Consider the following 19,012-nt stretch of genomic DNA (forward strand, 5'->3'; position numbering starts at 1 on the left):
ACCAACTTTCATACAGATCGCATGAAAAATATGGCCTCTAGAGAGGTCAAAATGTTTTTTAATTATTTGAACTACTGACCTAGTTATTAAAGGCACGTAACCCAGTTTCGAACTTGACCTAGATATCATCAAGATAAACATTCTGACCAATTTTCAAGAAGATTCATTCATAAGTATGACCTCAAGAGAGGTCACAAGGTTTTTCTATTTTTAGACCTACTGACCTAGTTTTTGATTGCAGTTGACCCAGTTTCGAACTTGACCTAGATATCATCAAGATGAATAATCAGACCAACCTTCATACAGATCCAATCAAAAATATGGCCTCTAGAGAGGTCACAAGGTTTTTCAATTATTTAACCTACTGACCTAGTTATTGATGGCACGTAACCCAGTTTAAACCTGACCTAGATATTATAAAGGTGAACATTCTGACCAATTTTCATGAAGATCCATTCAAAAGTATGGCCTCTAGAGAGGTCACAAGGTTTTTCTATTTTTAGACCTACTGACCTAGTTTTGAACCGCAGTTGACCCAGTTTCAAACTTGACTTAGATATCATCAAAATGAACATTCTGACCAACTTTCATAAAGGTCCCATGAAAAATGTGACCTTTAGAGTGGTCACAAGCAAAAGTTTACGGACGGACGCACTGATGGACGGACGCACGGACGGACGCTGCGTGATCACAAAAGCTCACCTTGTCACTTTGTGACATGTGAGCTAAAAACACAAGGGAAATCCATGTAAGGATGCTACAAACCAATCCAGAATTTGGTTTATAGTAAGAAATCATTTAACTTTTGTTTCTCTGTTCCAAGATCAATATAAACTATTTGAGCAACACTGAGACAGGCCCATACAAGCATGCTACATCCAAAGTTCTGGTTCATACAACAATGTTGTTCAAAGCTTTTTATTTCTTGATCTCTAGCTGCTCCTGACTGAGTTTGTTGAAGACCTATCTTGAGAAGGAGTCTTTAAAAGTTTTTTTTTCCTTTTATTTTTAGCTTTGGTAGCCCCGAACTGGTGCTATTGTTGGAACAATTTGAGCAAAATGAGAGAAATCAACATGAGGATGCAACAGATCAAGATTGGTAATGTCCCATCAACTGGTTCACGAGGAAAAAATACTTAACAGTTTAGTTCATACAGCACCACAAGTGGACCCATTTGTATAAAGTTGAGACAAGTCTATCTTCGGATGCTACAGATCTATTTTGAAGATATAAGAAGTCTTTTAAAGAATTTTTCTGTTCTTACCTCTGGCAGCCCCTATATAAAGCCAATCAGGATCACCTGAACAAAACTGAGTTGGCCATGCAAGTCTGACACAGGTCCATGCAAGGATGCTGCAGACCAAGTTTGGTGCATTTCTGACCAGTCTTTTCAGAGATAAAAATGATTTATTTATTAAACTAAACTGCAACTTCTTATGTTTCCAGTTTTGCTTTTATTTTCTTTCATTTTGTTTTAGACTGATCAATTGCTCCATACATTTATTATTAAAGATCTCTGAAGTGGCAATATTGTCAACTATCAGCACCTTTTGGAACAGCGAAGTTCTAGGATTGCATCACAACCCACTCGTTCCATGGGCATCATCCGGTAAAATACATATGAGCCACACCATGAGAAAACCAACATAGTGCATTTGTGACCAGCATGGATCTAGACCTATTTGAGCAACACTGAGACAGGCCCATACAAGCATGCTACATCCAAAGTTCTGGTTCATACAACAATGTTGTTCAAAGCTTTTTATTTCTTGATCTCTAGCTGCTCCTGACTGAGTTTGTTGAAGACCTATCTTGAGAAGGAGTCTTTAAAAGTTTTTTTTTCCTTTTATTTTTAGCTTTGGTAGCCCCGAACTGGTGCTATTGTTGGAACAATTTGAGCAAAATGAGAGAAATCAACATGAGGATGCAACAGATTCAAGATTGGTAATGTCCCATCAACTGGTTCACGAGGAAAAAATACTTAACAGTTTAGTTCATACAGCACCACAAGTGGACCCATTTGTATAAAGTTGAGACAAGTCTATCTTCGGATGCTACAGATCTATTTTGAAGATATAAGAAGTCTTTTAAAGAATTTTTCTGTTCTTACCTCTGGCAGCCCCTATATAAAGCCAATCAGGATCACCTGAACAAAACTGAGTTGGCCATGCAAGTCTGACACAGGTCCATGCAAGGATGCTGCAGACCAAGTTTGGTGCATTTCTGACCAGTCTTTTCAGAGATAAAAATGATTTAGTAAAAATGTTGACACACATACATCTACTAGTACACTAATATCTCACCCTGAACAATGTTCATGTCAGTTAATTAAAACTGGTTTAGTGATATTAAACTAAACTGCAACTTCTTATGTTTCCAGTTTTGCTTTTATTTTCTTTCATTTTGTTTTAGACTGATCAATTGCTCTATACATTTATTATTAAAGATCTCTGAAGTGGCAATATTGTCAACTATCAGCACCTTTTGGAACAGCGAAGTTCTAGGATTGCATCACAACCCACTCGTTCCATGGGCATCATCTGGTAAAATACATATGAGCCACACCATGAGAAAACCAACATAGTGCATTTGTGACCAGCATGGATCTAGACCAGCCTGTGCATCCGCGCAGTCTGGTCAGGATCCATGCTGTTCACTTTCAAAGCCTATTGCAATTAGAGAAACCATTAGCAAACAGCATGGATCCTGACCAGACTGCACGCATGCGCAGGCTGGTCTGGATCCATGCTGGTCGCAGATGCACTATGTTGGTTTTCCCATGGTGCAGCTCATATATCTCAAAGGGGAATGTGACATAAATAATCAATCATAGCCAATCAAGCATTCTGAATTCCATACTGTTCCCTCTCAGGGAGTCAATAGATTTCAAGGCAAGTGGCATCAACAACCGTACATAGTTTCATAGAGGTAAATCAATTCTGACATTAAATGGTTTCATACTGTTAAATTAGGTTTCAAAAGTTTTACAGTAACCCCTCTGTAACTTCTCTATTTTTAATTATGCAGAGCTACTGACTGAAAACTTGAACACATAGTAATTTGCACTTAAGGCTTATAATTTTATTAAAAAATCTTGTTTTAACTGCACTAAATTGCAGGTGCTTTGAAATAATTTAGATGACCCAGTTCAAGAAAAACTGAGATTTTACCGAAGTCTGCCAAGTACATACAACTTGCTTCATCACTACACATTGAAGGCGTAATCCATTTAATATTTTTTGTTACTCAAGGAGAGTAATACCTTTAGAACCTTCAATCAATACCTGTGTTTGGTGTTTCAAAATTTACAGTGCTTCCACTACTCCAGTATATATCTCTACGAGCAGCTGTCGGTTTTGCCTGGACCATGACAGAGTAGTTGGCAAATGGTATGAAGTCTGTCAGATTGAACACTTTATGTGATTCTAATGCATTTCTTATCATCTGAAATATATTGAAATTAGAGTTAAAGTGGCATGCCTATAGATTTATTTCATTTTTAAGAGTTTCTTCTTTTGTCAGTACACATGAACCTGCCTAAGTGGTCATCTGTATTAAGCATTACTATAAATAATCCATGATGTATTCTACTTATTTCTAATATCCCATTATATACTCTATTCATTTCTAATATCCCATTATATATTCTATTCATTTCTCATATCCTGTAATATACTTTATTCATTTCTCATATCCCATAATATACTCTATTCATTTCTTATATCCTGTAATATACTTTATTCATTTCTCATATCCCATAATATACTCTATTCATTTCTCATATCCCGTAATATACTCTATTCATTTCTTATATCCTGTAATATACTCTATTCATTTCTTATATCCTGTAATATACTTTATTCATTTCTCATATCCCTAATATACCTCATTCATTTCTCATATCCCGTAATATACTCTATTCATTTCTTATATCCTGTAATATACTCTATTCATTTCTCATATCCCGTAATATACTCTATTCATTTCTCATATCCCGTAATATACTCTATTCATTTCTCATATCCCGTAATATACTCTATTCATTTCTCATATCCCGTAATATACTCTATTCATTTCTCGTAATATACTCTATTCATTTCTTATATCCCGTAATATACTTTATTCATTTCTCATATCCTGTAATATACTTTATTCATTTCTCATATCCTGTAATATACTTTATTCATTTCTCATATCCCATAATATACTCTATTCATTTGTCATATCTTATTGTTCATTTCTCATATCCCATAATATACTTTATTCATTTGTCATATCTTATAATATACTCTATTCATTTATCATATCCTGTAACATACTTTATTCATTTCTCATATCCCATAATATACTTTATTAATTTCTCACATCCTGTAATATACGCTATTCATTTCTCATATCCCATTATATACTCTATTCATTCATATCCTGTAATAAACTCTATTCATTTCTCATATCCTGTAATATACTTTATTCATTTCTCATATCCCATAATATACTCTATTCATTTGTCATATCTTATTGTTCATTTCTCATATCCCATAATATACTTTATTCATTTGTCATATCTTATAATATACTCTATTCATTTATCATATCCTGTAACATACTTTATTCATTTCTCATATCCCATAATATACTCTATTCATTTCTCATATCCCGTAATATACTCTATTCATTTCTCATATCCCATAATATACTCTATTCATTTCTTATATCCTGTAATATACTTTATTCATTTCTCATATCCCATAATATACTCTATTCATTTCTTATATCCTGTAATATACTTTATTCATTTCTCATATCCTGTAATATACTTTATTCATTTCTCATATCCCGTAATATACTCTATTCATTTCTCATATCCCGTAATATACTCTATTCATTTCTCATATCCCGTAATATACTCTATTCATTTCTCATATCCCGTAATATACTTTATTCATTTCTCATATCCCGTAACATACTTTATTCATTTGTCATATCTTATAATATACTCTATTCATTTATCATATCCTGTAACATACTTTATTCATTTCTCATATCCCATAATATACTTCATTAATTTCTCACATCCTGTAATATACGCTATTCATTTCTCATATCCCATTATATACTCTATTCATTCATATCCTGTAATAAACTCTATTCATTTCTCATATCCTGTAATATACTTTATTCATTTCTCATATCCCATAATATACTCTATTCATTTGTCATATCTTATTGTTCATTTCTCATATCCCATAATATACTTTATTCATTTGTCATATCTTGTAACATACTTTATTCATTTCTCATATCCCATAATATACTCTATTCATTTCTCATATCCCGTAATATACTTTATTCATTTCTCATATCCCATAATATACTCTATTCATTTCTTATATCCTGTAATATACTTTATTCATTTCTCATATCCTGTAATATACTTTATTCATTTCTCATATCCCATAATATACTCTATTCATTTCTTATATCCTGTAATATACTCTATTCATTTCTCATATCCTGTAATATACTTTATTCATTTCTCATATCACGTAATATACTCTATTCATTTCTCATATCCCGTAATATACTTTATTCATTTCTCATATCCCGTAATATACTCTATTCATTTCTTATATCCTGTAATATACTCTATTCATTTCTCATATCCTGTAATATACTTTATTCATTTCTCATATCCCATAATATACTCTATTCATTTGTCATATCTTATTGTTCATTTCTCATATCCCATAATATACTTTATTCATTTGTCATATCTTATAATATACTCTATTCATTTATCATATCCTGTAACATACTTTATTCATTTCTCATATCCCATAATATACTTTATTCATTTCTCATATCCCGTAATATACTTTATTCATTTCTCATATCCCATAATATACTCTATTCATTTCTTATATCCTGTAATATACTTTATTCATTTCTCATATCCTGTAATATACTTTATTCATTTCTCATATCCCATAATATACTCATTCATTTCTCATATCGATGTAATATACTTTATTCATTTCTCATATCCCATAATATACTCTATTCATTTGTCATATCTTATTGTTCATTTCTCATACCCCATAATAACTTATTCATTTGTCATATCTTATAATATACTCTATTCATTTATCATATCCTGTAACATACTTTTATTCATTTCTCATATCCCATAATAATACTCTATTCATTTCTCATATCCCGTAATATACTTTATTAAATTTCTCATATCCCGTAATATACTCTATTCATTTCTCATATCCTTTAATATACTTTATTCATTTCTCATAACCCGTAATATACTCTATTCATTTCTTATATCCAATATACTTTATTCATTCTCATATCCCGTAATATACTTTATTCATTTCTCATATCCCATAATATACTCTAATCATTTCTTATATCCCGTAATATACTCTATTCATTTCTCATATCCCATAATATACTCTATTCAATTCTCATATCCGTAATATACTTTATTCATTTCTCATATCCCTAATATACTCTATTCATTTCTTATATCCCGTAATATACTTTATTCATTTCTCAAATCCTGTAATATACTTTATTCATTCTCATATTCCGTAATATACCTATTCATTTCTTATATCCTGTAATATACTCTATTCATTTCTCATATCCTGTAATATACTTTATTCATTTCTCATATCACGTAATATACTCTTTTCAATTTCTCATACCCGTAAATAACTTTATTCTTTCCAATCCCGTAATATACTCTATTCATTTCTTATATCCTGTAATATACTTTATCATTTTCACTACCTGTAATATACTTTATTCATTTCCATTTATCCTGTAATATACTTCTATTCATTTCTCATATCCTGTATAACTTTATTCATTTCTCATATCCCATAATATACTCTATCATTTGTCATAATCTTATTGTTCATTTTCATATCCCAAATATACTTTATTCATTGTCATATCTTATAATATACTCTATTCATTTATCATATCCTGTAACATACTTTATTCATTTCTCATATCCCATAATAACTTTATTCATTTCTCATATCCGTAATATATCTTATTCATTTACTCATATCCCATAATATACTCTATTCATTTCTTATATCCTGTAATATACTTTATTCATTTCTCATATCCTGTAATATACTTTATTCATTTCTCATATCCCATAATATACTCTATTCATTTCTCATATCCTGTAATATACTTTATTCATTTCTCATATCCCATAATATACTCTATTCATTTGTAATATCTTATTGTTCATTCTCATATCCCATAATATACTTTATTCATTTGCATATCATTATAATATACTCTAATTCATTTATCATATCCTGTAACATACTTTATTCATTTCTCATATCCCATAATATACTCTATTCATTTCTCATATCCCGTAATATACTTTATTCATTTCTCATATCCCGTAATATACTCTATTCATTTCTTATATCCTTTAATATACTTTATTCATTTCTCATATCCCGTAATATACTTTATTCATTTCTCATATCCCATAATATACTCTATTCATTTCTTATATCCCGTAATATACTTTATTCATTTCTCATATCCCATAATATACTCTATTCATTTCTCATATCCCATAATATACTTTATTCATTTCTCATATCCTGTAATATACTTTATTCATTTCTCATATCCCGTAATATACTCTATTCATTTCTTATATCCCGTAATATACTTTATTCATTTCTCATATCCTGTAATATACTCTATTCATTTCTCATATCCCATAATATACTCTATTCATTTCTCATATCCCGTAATATACTTTATTCATTTCTCATATCCCATAATATACTCTATTCATTTCTTATATCCTGTAATATACTTTATTCATTTCTCATATCCTGTAATATACTTTCTTAATTTCTCACATCCTGTAATATACGCTATTCATTTCTCATATCCCATTATATACTCTATTCATCCATATCCTGTAATAAACTCTATTCATTTCTCATATCCTGTAATATACTTTATTCATTTCTCATATCCCATAATATACTCTATTCATTTGTCATATCTTATTGTTCATTTCTCATATCCCATAATATACTTTATTCATTTGTCATATCTTATAATATACTCTATTCATTTATCATATCCTGTAACATACTTTATTCATTTCTCATATCCCATAATATACTTTATTCATTTCTCATATCCTGTAATATACTTTATTCATTTCTCATATCCCGTAACATACTTTATTCATTTCTTATATCCTGTAATATACTTTATTCATTTCTCATATCCTGTAATATACTTTATTCATTTCTCATATCCCGTAATATACTCTATTCATTTCTTATATCCTGTAATATACTTTATTCATTTCTCATATCCTGTAATATACTTTATTCATTTCTCATATCCCATAATATACTCTATTCATTTCTTATATCCTGTAATATACTTTATTCATTTCTCATATCCCCCAATATACTCTATTCATTTCTCATATCCCGTAAATACTTTATTCATTTCTCATATCCCGTAATATACTCTATTCATTTTCTTATATCCCGTAATATACTTTATTCATTTCTCATATCCCTAATATACTTTATTCATTTCTCATATCCTGTAATATACTCTATTCATTTCTCATATCCTGTAATATACTTTATTCATTTCTCATATCCCATAATATACTCTATTCATTTCTCATATCCTGTAATATACTTTATTCATTTCTCATATCCCATAATATACTCTATTCATTTGTCATATCTTATTGTTCATTTCTCATATCCCATAATATACTTTATTCATTTGTCATATCTTATAATATACTCTATTCATTTATCATATCCTGTAACATACTTTATTCATTTCTCATATCCCATAATATACTTTATTCACTTCTCATATCCCGTAATATACTTTATTCGTTTCTCATATCCCATAATATACTCTATTCATTTCTTATATCCTGTAATATACTTTATTCATTTCTCATATCCTGTAATATACTTTATTCATTTCTCATATCCCATAATATACTCTATTCATTTCTCATATCCTGTAATATACTTTATTCATTTCTCATATCCCATAATATACTCTATTCATTTGTCATATCTTATTGTTCATTTCTCATATCCCATAATATACTTTATTCATTTGTCATATCTTATAATATACTCTATTCATTTATCATATCCTGTAACATACTTTATTCATTTCTCATATCCATAATATACTCTATTCATTTCTCATATCCGTAATATACTTTATTCATTTCTCATATCCCATAATATACTCTATTCATTTTCTTATTTCCTTTAAATATACTTTATTCATTTCTCATAATCCATGTAATATACATTTATTCATTTCTCATATCCCATAATATACTCTATTCATTTCTATATCCTGTAATATACTTTATTCATTTCTCATATCCCATAATATACTCTATTCATTTCTCATATCCTGTAATATACTTTATTCATTTCTCATATCCTGTAATATACTTTATTCATTTCTCATATCCCATAATATACTCTATTCATTTCTCATATCCCGTAATATACTTATTCATTTCTCATATCCCGTAATATACTCTATTCATATTTCTTATACCTGTAATTATACTCTATTCATTTCTTATATCCTGTAATATACTTTATTCATTTCTCATATCCTGTAATATACTTTATTCATTTCTCATATCCCATAATATACTCTATTCATTTCTTATATCCTGTAATATACTTTATTCATTTCTCATATCCCACAATATACTCTATTCATTTCTCATATCCCGTAATATACTTTATTCATTTCTCATATCCCGTAATATACTCTATTCATTTCTTATATCCCGTAATATACTTTATTCATTTCTCATATCCCGTAATATACTTTATTCATTTCTCATATCCTGTAATATACTCTATTCATTTCTCATATCCTGTAATATACTTTATTCATTTCTCATATCCCATAATATACTCTATTCATTTCTCATATCCCGTAATATACTTTATTCATTTCTCATATCCCATAATATACTCTATTCATTTGTCATATCTTATTGTTCATTTCTCATATCCCATAATATACTTTATTCATTTGTCATATCTTATAATATACTCTATTCATTTATCATATCCTGTAACATACTTTATTCATTTCTCATATCCCATAATATACTCTATTCATTTCTCATATCCCGTAATATACTTTATTCATTTCTCATATCCCATAATATACTCTATTCATTTCTTATATCCTTTAATATACTTTATTCATTTCTCATATCCTGTAATATACTTTATTCATTTCTCATATCCCATAATATACTCTATTCATTTCTTATATCCTGTAATATACTTTATTCATTTCTCATATCCCATAATATACTCTATTCATTTCTCATATCCTGTAATATACTTTATTCATTTCTCATATCCTGTAATATACTTTATTCATTTCTCATATCCCATAATATACTCTATTCATTTCTCATATCCCGTAATATACTTTATTCATTTCTCATATCCCGTAATATACTCTATTCATTTCTTATATCCTGTAATATACTCTATTCATTTCTTATATCCTGTAATATACTTTATTCATTTCTCATATCCTGTAATATACTTTATTCATTTCTCATATCCCATAATATACTCTATTCATTTCTTATATCCTGTAATATACTTTATTCATTTCTCATATCCCACAATATACTCTATTCATTTCTCATATCCCGTAATATACTTTATTCATTTCTCATATCCCGTAATATACTCTATTCATTTCTTATATCCCGTAATATACTTTATTCATTTCTCATATCCCGTAATATACTTTATTCATTTCTCATATCCTGTAATATACTCTATTCATTTCTCATATCCTGTAATATACTTTATTCATTTCTCATATCCCATAATATACTCTATTCATTTCTCATATCCTGTAATATACTTTATTCATTTCTCATATCCCATAATATACTCTATTCATTTGTCATATCTTATTGTTCATTTCTCATATCCCATAATATACTTTATTCATTTGTCATATCTTATAATATACTCTATTCATTTATCATATCCTGTAACATACTTTATTCATTTCTCATATCCCATAATATACTTTATTCACTTCTCATATCCCGTAATATACTTTATTCGTTTCTCATATCCCATAATATACTCTATTCATTTCTTATATCCTGTAATATACTTTATTCATTTCTCATATCCTGTAATATACTTTATTCATTTCTCATATCCCATAATATACTCTATTCATTTCTCATATCCTGTAATATACTTTATTCATTTCTCATATCCCATAATATACTCTATTCATTTGTCATATCTTATTGTTCATTTCTCATATCCCATAATATACTTTATTCATTTGTCATATCTTATAATATACTCTATTCATTTATCATATCCTGTAACATACTTTATTCATTTCTCATATCCCATAATATACTCTATTCATTTCTCATATCCCGTAATATACTTTATTCATTTCTCATATCCCATAATATACTCTATTCATTTCTTATATCCTTTAATATACTTTATTCATTTCTCATATCCTGTAATATACTTTATTCATTTCTCATATCCCATAATATACTCTATTCATTTCTTATATCCTGTAATATACTTTATTCATTTCTCATATCCCATAATATACTCTATTCATTTCTCATATCCTGTAATATACTTTATTCATTTCTCATATCCTGTAATATACTTTATTCATTTCTCATATCCCATAATATACTCTATTCATTTCTCATATCCCGTAATATACTCTATTCATTTCTCATATCCCATAATATACTCTATTCATTTCTTATATCCTGTAATATACTTTATTCATTTCTCATATCCTGTAATATACTTTATTCATTTCTCATATCCTGTAATATACTCTATTCATTTCTCATATCCTGTAATATACTCTATTCATTTCTCATATCCCATAATATACTCTATTCATTTGTCATATCTTATTGTTCATTTCTCATATCCCATAATATACTTTATTCATTTGTCATATCTTATAATATACTCTATTCATTTATCATATCCTGTAACATACTTTATTCATTTCTCATATCCCATAATATACTTTATTAATTTCTCACATCCTGTAATATACGCTATTCATTTCTCATATCCCATTATATACTCTATTCATTCATATCCTGTAATAAACTCTATTCATTTCTCATATCCTGTAATATACTCTATTCATTTCTCATATCCTGTAATATACTCTATTCATTTCTCATATCCCATAATATACTTTATTCATTTCTCATATCACGTAATATACTTTATTCATTTCTCATATCCCACAATATATTTTATTCATTTCTCATATCCTGTAATATACTCTTATTCATTTCTCATATCTTGTAATATACTTTATTCATTTCTCATATCCCATAATATACTTTATTCATTTCTCATATCCTGTACTATACTTTATTCATTTCTCATATCCTGTAATATACTCTATTCATTTCTCATATCCCATAATATACTCTATTCATTTCTTACCGTATTTTGGTGCGTATAGGTCGCACTTTTTCTATCCATTTTGCTGCCTGAAAAAGTTCCTGCGACCTATACGACAGAACATTGCCAGCAGTTTTTTTTTCGGGCCAATTTTCTGACCGTAGCTCTCGCAAAATTACGTGCATCTGTTACGAACGAACAAAATGGATAAAAAATATCAATATCGGCGGCTTTTCAACCAATAGTGGTTACTTTCAATAAAATATATCGTAAATAACCCATACAGACTATTAAAATTACGAATGACTTTAATTCAAAGATGTTTTTGCAGTCTGAATTACGTTTGTTTCTACTTTCGTTTTACTGGACGCCACTGACATGTACTCCGGGTTGGATAAAATCCGGACAGATCCGTCCTCCATTCCAAACATTGTTTTTACTAATTCTTAGCGTATTAAAAAACTTTAAAGATAATTTTTAACTTTTGATTTTTAAATAAAAGAAAAAAATCCAAAATGAGATACAGTCTAACCTGTACTAACGGTCACCTCCGATCAGCGGTCACCTCCGTTCAGCAGCCATTTTATGACGCCCCCGACGGATTTTCCTCTATTTTATCACTTTATTCAGCAGTCACCTGCCGTCCGCGGCCAGCGGCCACCGAAACTGCCACCCGACCGCCGTATTTGACCCCTTTCAGCGGCCATTTTTCTTCCAAAATCAATTATTTTTAGGCAATAATCGCCGAAGATACACGATTTTTGAGAAGCACGTGATTGCTAAGTTTCGCTTGACTTCACCACAAGAACGACAAAATGACATGAGTTTCTCAATTAAAACTGGTAACCTTTTTGTTATGATCAAATGGCCAGTAATTATCGACAATTAGCGTGTCACCTCGTGTCAATTTTGTTGTTCACAGTTTGACCTCGGTTAAAGATAATACTCGATAACTAACTAGTAGCATAATATTTGTGATTTTTTATACTTCTGTCATCAAAATACTATTAAATTTATACGAAATTAATTGTGTTTGAAAAAATATAAACCACTCCATCTTTTACCGAACGTAACGGCAATCATAGATTTTAGCGTAGACAATAAGCGCAGAGAGTAGCTTCCCTTACCAAAATGGCGAAAATTGTAAACAAACTTGTTTTTGAAGTTGGAAAATTTTCTGTAACAATTTTTGTAGTAAAAAAATCACGCCGGAATTTTAGATTGCTAAGAAGACCATTCGTATTGCGAAGGCAAATGCACGTCATTGTATCCTGGTAAAATAATAATGGGAAACCCCCCAAAAATGGGCCTAAAGGCTATACTGGCCAGAAGTCTGAAAATACATATATTGGCTGCACCTCCGATCAGCGGTCACCTGGCTTTAGCGGCCAAATTGTCTGCTTCCCTTGGCTGACTGCTAAAGACAGGTTAGACTGTATTTTGTTTATCTTTTTACTCAGAATCAAAAGAACGCGGTTAATTACATGACACGGAAAGGTGTTATAATTGCTGTGCAAACAATTCACACTTAAACTTGCATGATAACGGAATGTAAACGCAAACTGTCTGCTGCCAATTAGTGTCAAAAAGCCGCTTTTCTTTGATGTAGTCTGTTACCGATACTTAACTGTTGGTACGAAACGGTTGGGAATGAAAATAACACTGTCCAATTTCCACCAATCAGGTTCTGATAATAATTCAGTCCGCGGCATCAATATGGCCGCCGCCATAACTTTTTTGCCGGTAAATATTAAATATTGCTGGGGAAAAAATCCGAAATTTAAATGCGACTAATACGCTAGAAGTTAAATTTTCCGACCATTTCCAGAGCAAAAATTAGATGCGGACTATACATTACCGCGACCTATACACACCAAAATACGGTATATCCTGTAATATACTCTATTCATTTCTCATATCCCGTAATATACTCTATTGAATTTCATTTCTCATATCCTGTAATATACTCATTTCATTTCTCATATCCTGTAATATACTTTATTCAATTCTCATATCCTGTAATATAGTCTATTCATTTCTCATATCCAATAATATACTTTATTCATTTCTCATATCACGTAATATACTTTACTCATTTCTCATATCCCATAATATACTTTATTCATTTCTCATATACTGTAATATACTCTATTCATTTCTCATATCTTGTAAAATGCTTTATTCATTTCTCATATCCCATAATATACTTTATTCATTTCTCATATCCTGTAATATACTTTATTCATTTCTCATATCCTGTAATATACTCTATTCATTTCTCATATCCCATAATATACTCTATTCATTTCTTATATCCTGTAATATACTCTATTCATTTCTCATATCCCGTAATATACTTTATTCATTTCTCATATCCTGTAATATATCTATTCATTTCTCATATCCCATAATATACTCTATCTATTTCTTATATCCTGTAATATACTTTATTCATTTTCCATATCCTGTAATATACTCTATTCATTTCTCATATCCCATAATATTATGTTATTTAACATTGTTCTGTACAATACGGAGATATATTTGGACGAGTACCCAGCTGAGAAAATCATATTGGACAAGCCGCTAGGCGAGTCCAATATGGTTTTCTCAGCTGGGTATGAGTCCAAATATATCTCGAATTGTACAGTACAATGCTAAATAAACTTTTTATACTATATCTATTTTATCTTAGTTTAAATTAAAAATGTTTCACTGAATATTGTTCCCAGCTTGGTATGAGTGCAAATATATATTATACAGAACAATGTTAGGCCCTAAATAACCTTTTTATTCTATATTTATTTCACTTCATACGTAATTCATTTAATGTTGTATTTCTGCGTATCAGTATTAAATAAATTATATGGTGCAACCTCCCTACAACAGCCATTTGGCGATTTGGGTGGTTATAATACTTGGCTGAGATATTATGCCCACAAACAGTGTCAGCAAGTTTGGTGAAGATCTGATGAAAACTGAATTAGACAGCGGGCATGCTTTGGATGCCGACTGCCTGCCCGCTGCCACGGGTGTTCACATAATACGCCGAGATATTATGCCCACAAACATTGCCAGCAAGTTTGGTGAAGATCGGATGAAAACCTGTATTTAGAGAGCAGACAAGGCTAAATTTGTCTAGGGTTGTCTAGAGGTCTGTTAATCAGACCCCTAGCCCCTGCCATTCAAAATTTTCTCAACCTTTGACAAAATAATAGATTTTTCCAATCAATAAGATTTTCTTCCAATTATATCTGTATAGATCTAGATCTATGTAATTTCTATTTGGGAATATCCTGATTTCAAGACGCATAATCAAACTACTAGAGCGCCTACTTATCCGATTTACATTCAACACATTTTCAAAACTGTTCACGCATTTCGGGCTTTATCGTATGTTTAACATGTGACTGTTGAACCGTCCGAATACAGAAAATACAGGATTTCTTGTATGCACGTGCGTCCAAATACAGAAAATACAGGATTTTTTGTACGCACGTGCGTCCAAATACAGTAATATATTGTACGTTCACGTGTGGCAAATGAACGTTCACAATTGGATAGATAAAATAGATATAGAATAATATACTCTATTCATTTGTCATATCCCATAATATGGGTGGTTTTCAAAATAATGAAGCTTTTTCTTTTCTCTCACCTTACTTTAATTCAGTTTAGCTTTAGAATGCATTTTGGGGCAAATTATATCCAAATCAATGTAGTCAATAAATGTGTGCAATTTCAGCTTAATGAATCAAACAGTTTTAAAGTTATATTAAATTATATAGCTAATTTTGTCCCCTGTGCACCCAAAAAAGTGTGACATTTTACATGAAGTATAGTTTTCAACTGTGGCTTACTTTTAAAACCATGCTTTATTGTAACAGCTTTGGCTTTTTCGTGTAACTTAAACTCTGCACATTTAAATAAAATACTTCTTTTCATTACCTACATCTTATTGTTACCAATATTTCACATCTTGTGATGGTACCCCCTTCACAAAAAATAGTGAAAAAAATACTAAATTTAAATGTTGAACACTACAATTTCATAACCCTATTACTTTTCTAAAGTCTTAATGTTTTTCTAAGATCCTTATCCCTTCAGCTGTGAAGACACAGTATGATTTTTTTCTTTAATAAATCAACTTTCTCAGAAACTTGCTGGATGTCTATACACCTAAAAATGTCCCCTGTGCACCTTTTCAGTTGTTAAGTGTCAGATTTCTTATATTCTTTAAATAAAATGGGATTTTACTTTATTTTCCTTGAAAGGGAGTTACAACAGATACAAAAGCAGCATTCAACTTCACATATTACTGACTGTTAAACATTCACAGAGCCAAAAGTGATGTCCCCTGTGCACCCTTTTTTGACATATATCAATTTTCATAGCATTACTGTAATTTGTGGTGGCAGTTCTATATTCTTAACAGTGTGAAAGCAAAATTTAGGCATTACTTGATAATTTAGCATTATATAAGAAACCCTGGACAATTTAAAATTCATTGTTTGCATTTATTTCTGAAGTTGCCAATTTTCAAGTTTAAAAGTGGATACATCAATTTTATTGCTTCTTAAGCTCTTTAAATTTACCTAAATATCTAATGTTCACTAGTAAATATTGTGTAGTTAAAAGAATTTTACTTACCATGAACATATTCTATGAATAAATATTTTGATACAATTTGTCCCCTGTGCACCCTTTTTAGTAACATTATAAAGTATGTATGAATTTTACTATTCCATTTTATCATGCATGGCATTTCGTCATTTGTCTACTATGAATAAGCATTGCATGTAAACTAAATGATTTCAGTGTATTAGTTATGTATAAAGTCACTTATTTTTTCTTTTAAAGCATTACATTCAGTTGAATTTTCATGTTTTGTAGTGAAAATTTTCAATTTTGTAGTTATTTTGTGGAATAAATCAATTTTTTAATAGGATTTGACTAAAGTTGATCACCATTAGTCTTTTTATGAATAGAAAACTAATAATGGATAAATATTACACTGATTTTTAGTATGTGTCCCCTGTGCATCTGTACAATAACTCAATTTTGAGTTGACAATTCTAGAAATTAGAATTACTGGACATTCTTGAAATTTGGCATGTGGTTTATAAACATGCAAAGTGAGAGAAAAAAATAGGTTTAATAATTATATGTTAGTTATTTTGCATTTAGCAACAATTTTTCTAGGTAAAGTTTTATTTTCATGTCAGATTTGTGCAGAAATTGTGATTTTAAAAACCAGTGTCCACAAACATTTGAGTAAATAAGTTTCAAACCATACACATACACCCATTACTTATCATTTATGTTGAAAAAATTACTGTTATACATAATTCCTTGTCATAAAACACTGCAACATTTATCACCCATCTTACGGGAAATTCACTGAACTTTCGAATTAAAGGCTGAAATATTTTCTTATTGGCATTTCTCAACACTTTCCGGGAGTTATTTCCTTTAAATCTGAAGTATTTGCTATCATAAAAAATAGGTGACCACCCTAACAAATAAGTTTGAATTTTCAACCCCTATGTCACACTTTTGCTTCATTATTTTGAAAACCACCCATATACACTATTCATTTCTCATATCCTGTAATATACTTTATTCAGTTCTCATATCCCATAAAGTACTCTATTCATTTCTAATATCTGCTAATATACTCACTTCAGTTCTATTATCCCACTTGGATGTGACTGTAACCTTATAGTCCATAGCAAAATTCACCTCTGACTTGTAGGTAAGACCCCTTGGACCATCCCAATACAACTGAACATTACTGCTTTCATTGTAAAATCCTAGCTTAGCCACTGGGTTGGGTTTCACTGCAAGAATAGGTATGTGGCATTTTTCACAATACTGTTAATTAATATGAATAAATTAATAATCTTAGTATCATACAGTTTATACATGGATATTTATACTGAAATATAAATAGGGGGATAAAGGTATGTTATATCAGAAATGCACATAATAAGGATATTTATACTAGGCTCAGATGTATATAAATATATCATTGTAAAAGTAAAAGGTGAAAACAAAGTCACTCACCTGATCTTGACCAAACAGACCATATATCAAAAACCACTACATTATGGAAGATAACATCAAGCAATCCATAAGACACTGCTATTTCAAGGCTGTTTATTTTAAGCTCTGAGGGCTTCAAAAAGGGGTCAAGAGAAACTCTTCCAATAAATGTGACAGAAGACTTTACAAGGATTCTACAGGCCAAGCTGAGTGAAGATTTAACAAATGGTTCATTAGGAGACTTTTAGATATTTTTCTATTTCAGACTCTGGGGGCCCTAAAAGAGATTTGAACAAACTTGAGAAGGATCTTTCAAGGATGCTACAGACCAAGTTTGGTGTAGATTTATCAAGTGGTTTATGAGTAAAGCTGTTTAACTGTATTTCTATTTTAGCCTTTGCAGCCCTTAAAAGTG

The 19,012-nt window shown here is 29.9% G+C and overlaps 1 protein-coding gene across 3 annotated transcripts in view; it reads right to left on the reverse strand.

Moving 5' to 3' along the window:
• Window positions 1-19,012, reverse strand: part of LOC123524766 (uncharacterized) — a 108,820-nt gene that overhangs the window by 42,616 nt on the left and 47,192 nt on the right. For all 3 annotated transcript variants that reach the window (XR_008370221.1, XM_053538493.1, XM_053538494.1), the window contains exons 7-8: window positions 18,235-18,392; window positions 3,286-3,445 (exon numbers count right to left, since the gene is read on the reverse strand). Coding sequence is in view for 2 of the 3 variants with exons in the window: in XM_053538493.1 (XP_053394468.1) it covers window positions 3,286-3,445; window positions 18,235-18,392 (318 nt within the window). In the remaining variant the exon portion in view is untranslated. The remainder of the gene's footprint in view (window positions 1-3,285; window positions 3,446-18,234; window positions 18,393-19,012) is intronic.

This window comes from Mercenaria mercenaria, chromosome 3, assembly GCF_021730395.1.
Source record: "Mercenaria mercenaria strain notata chromosome 3, MADL_Memer_1, whole genome shotgun sequence".
NCBI lineage: Eukaryota > Metazoa > Mollusca > Bivalvia > Venerida > Veneridae > Mercenaria > Mercenaria mercenaria.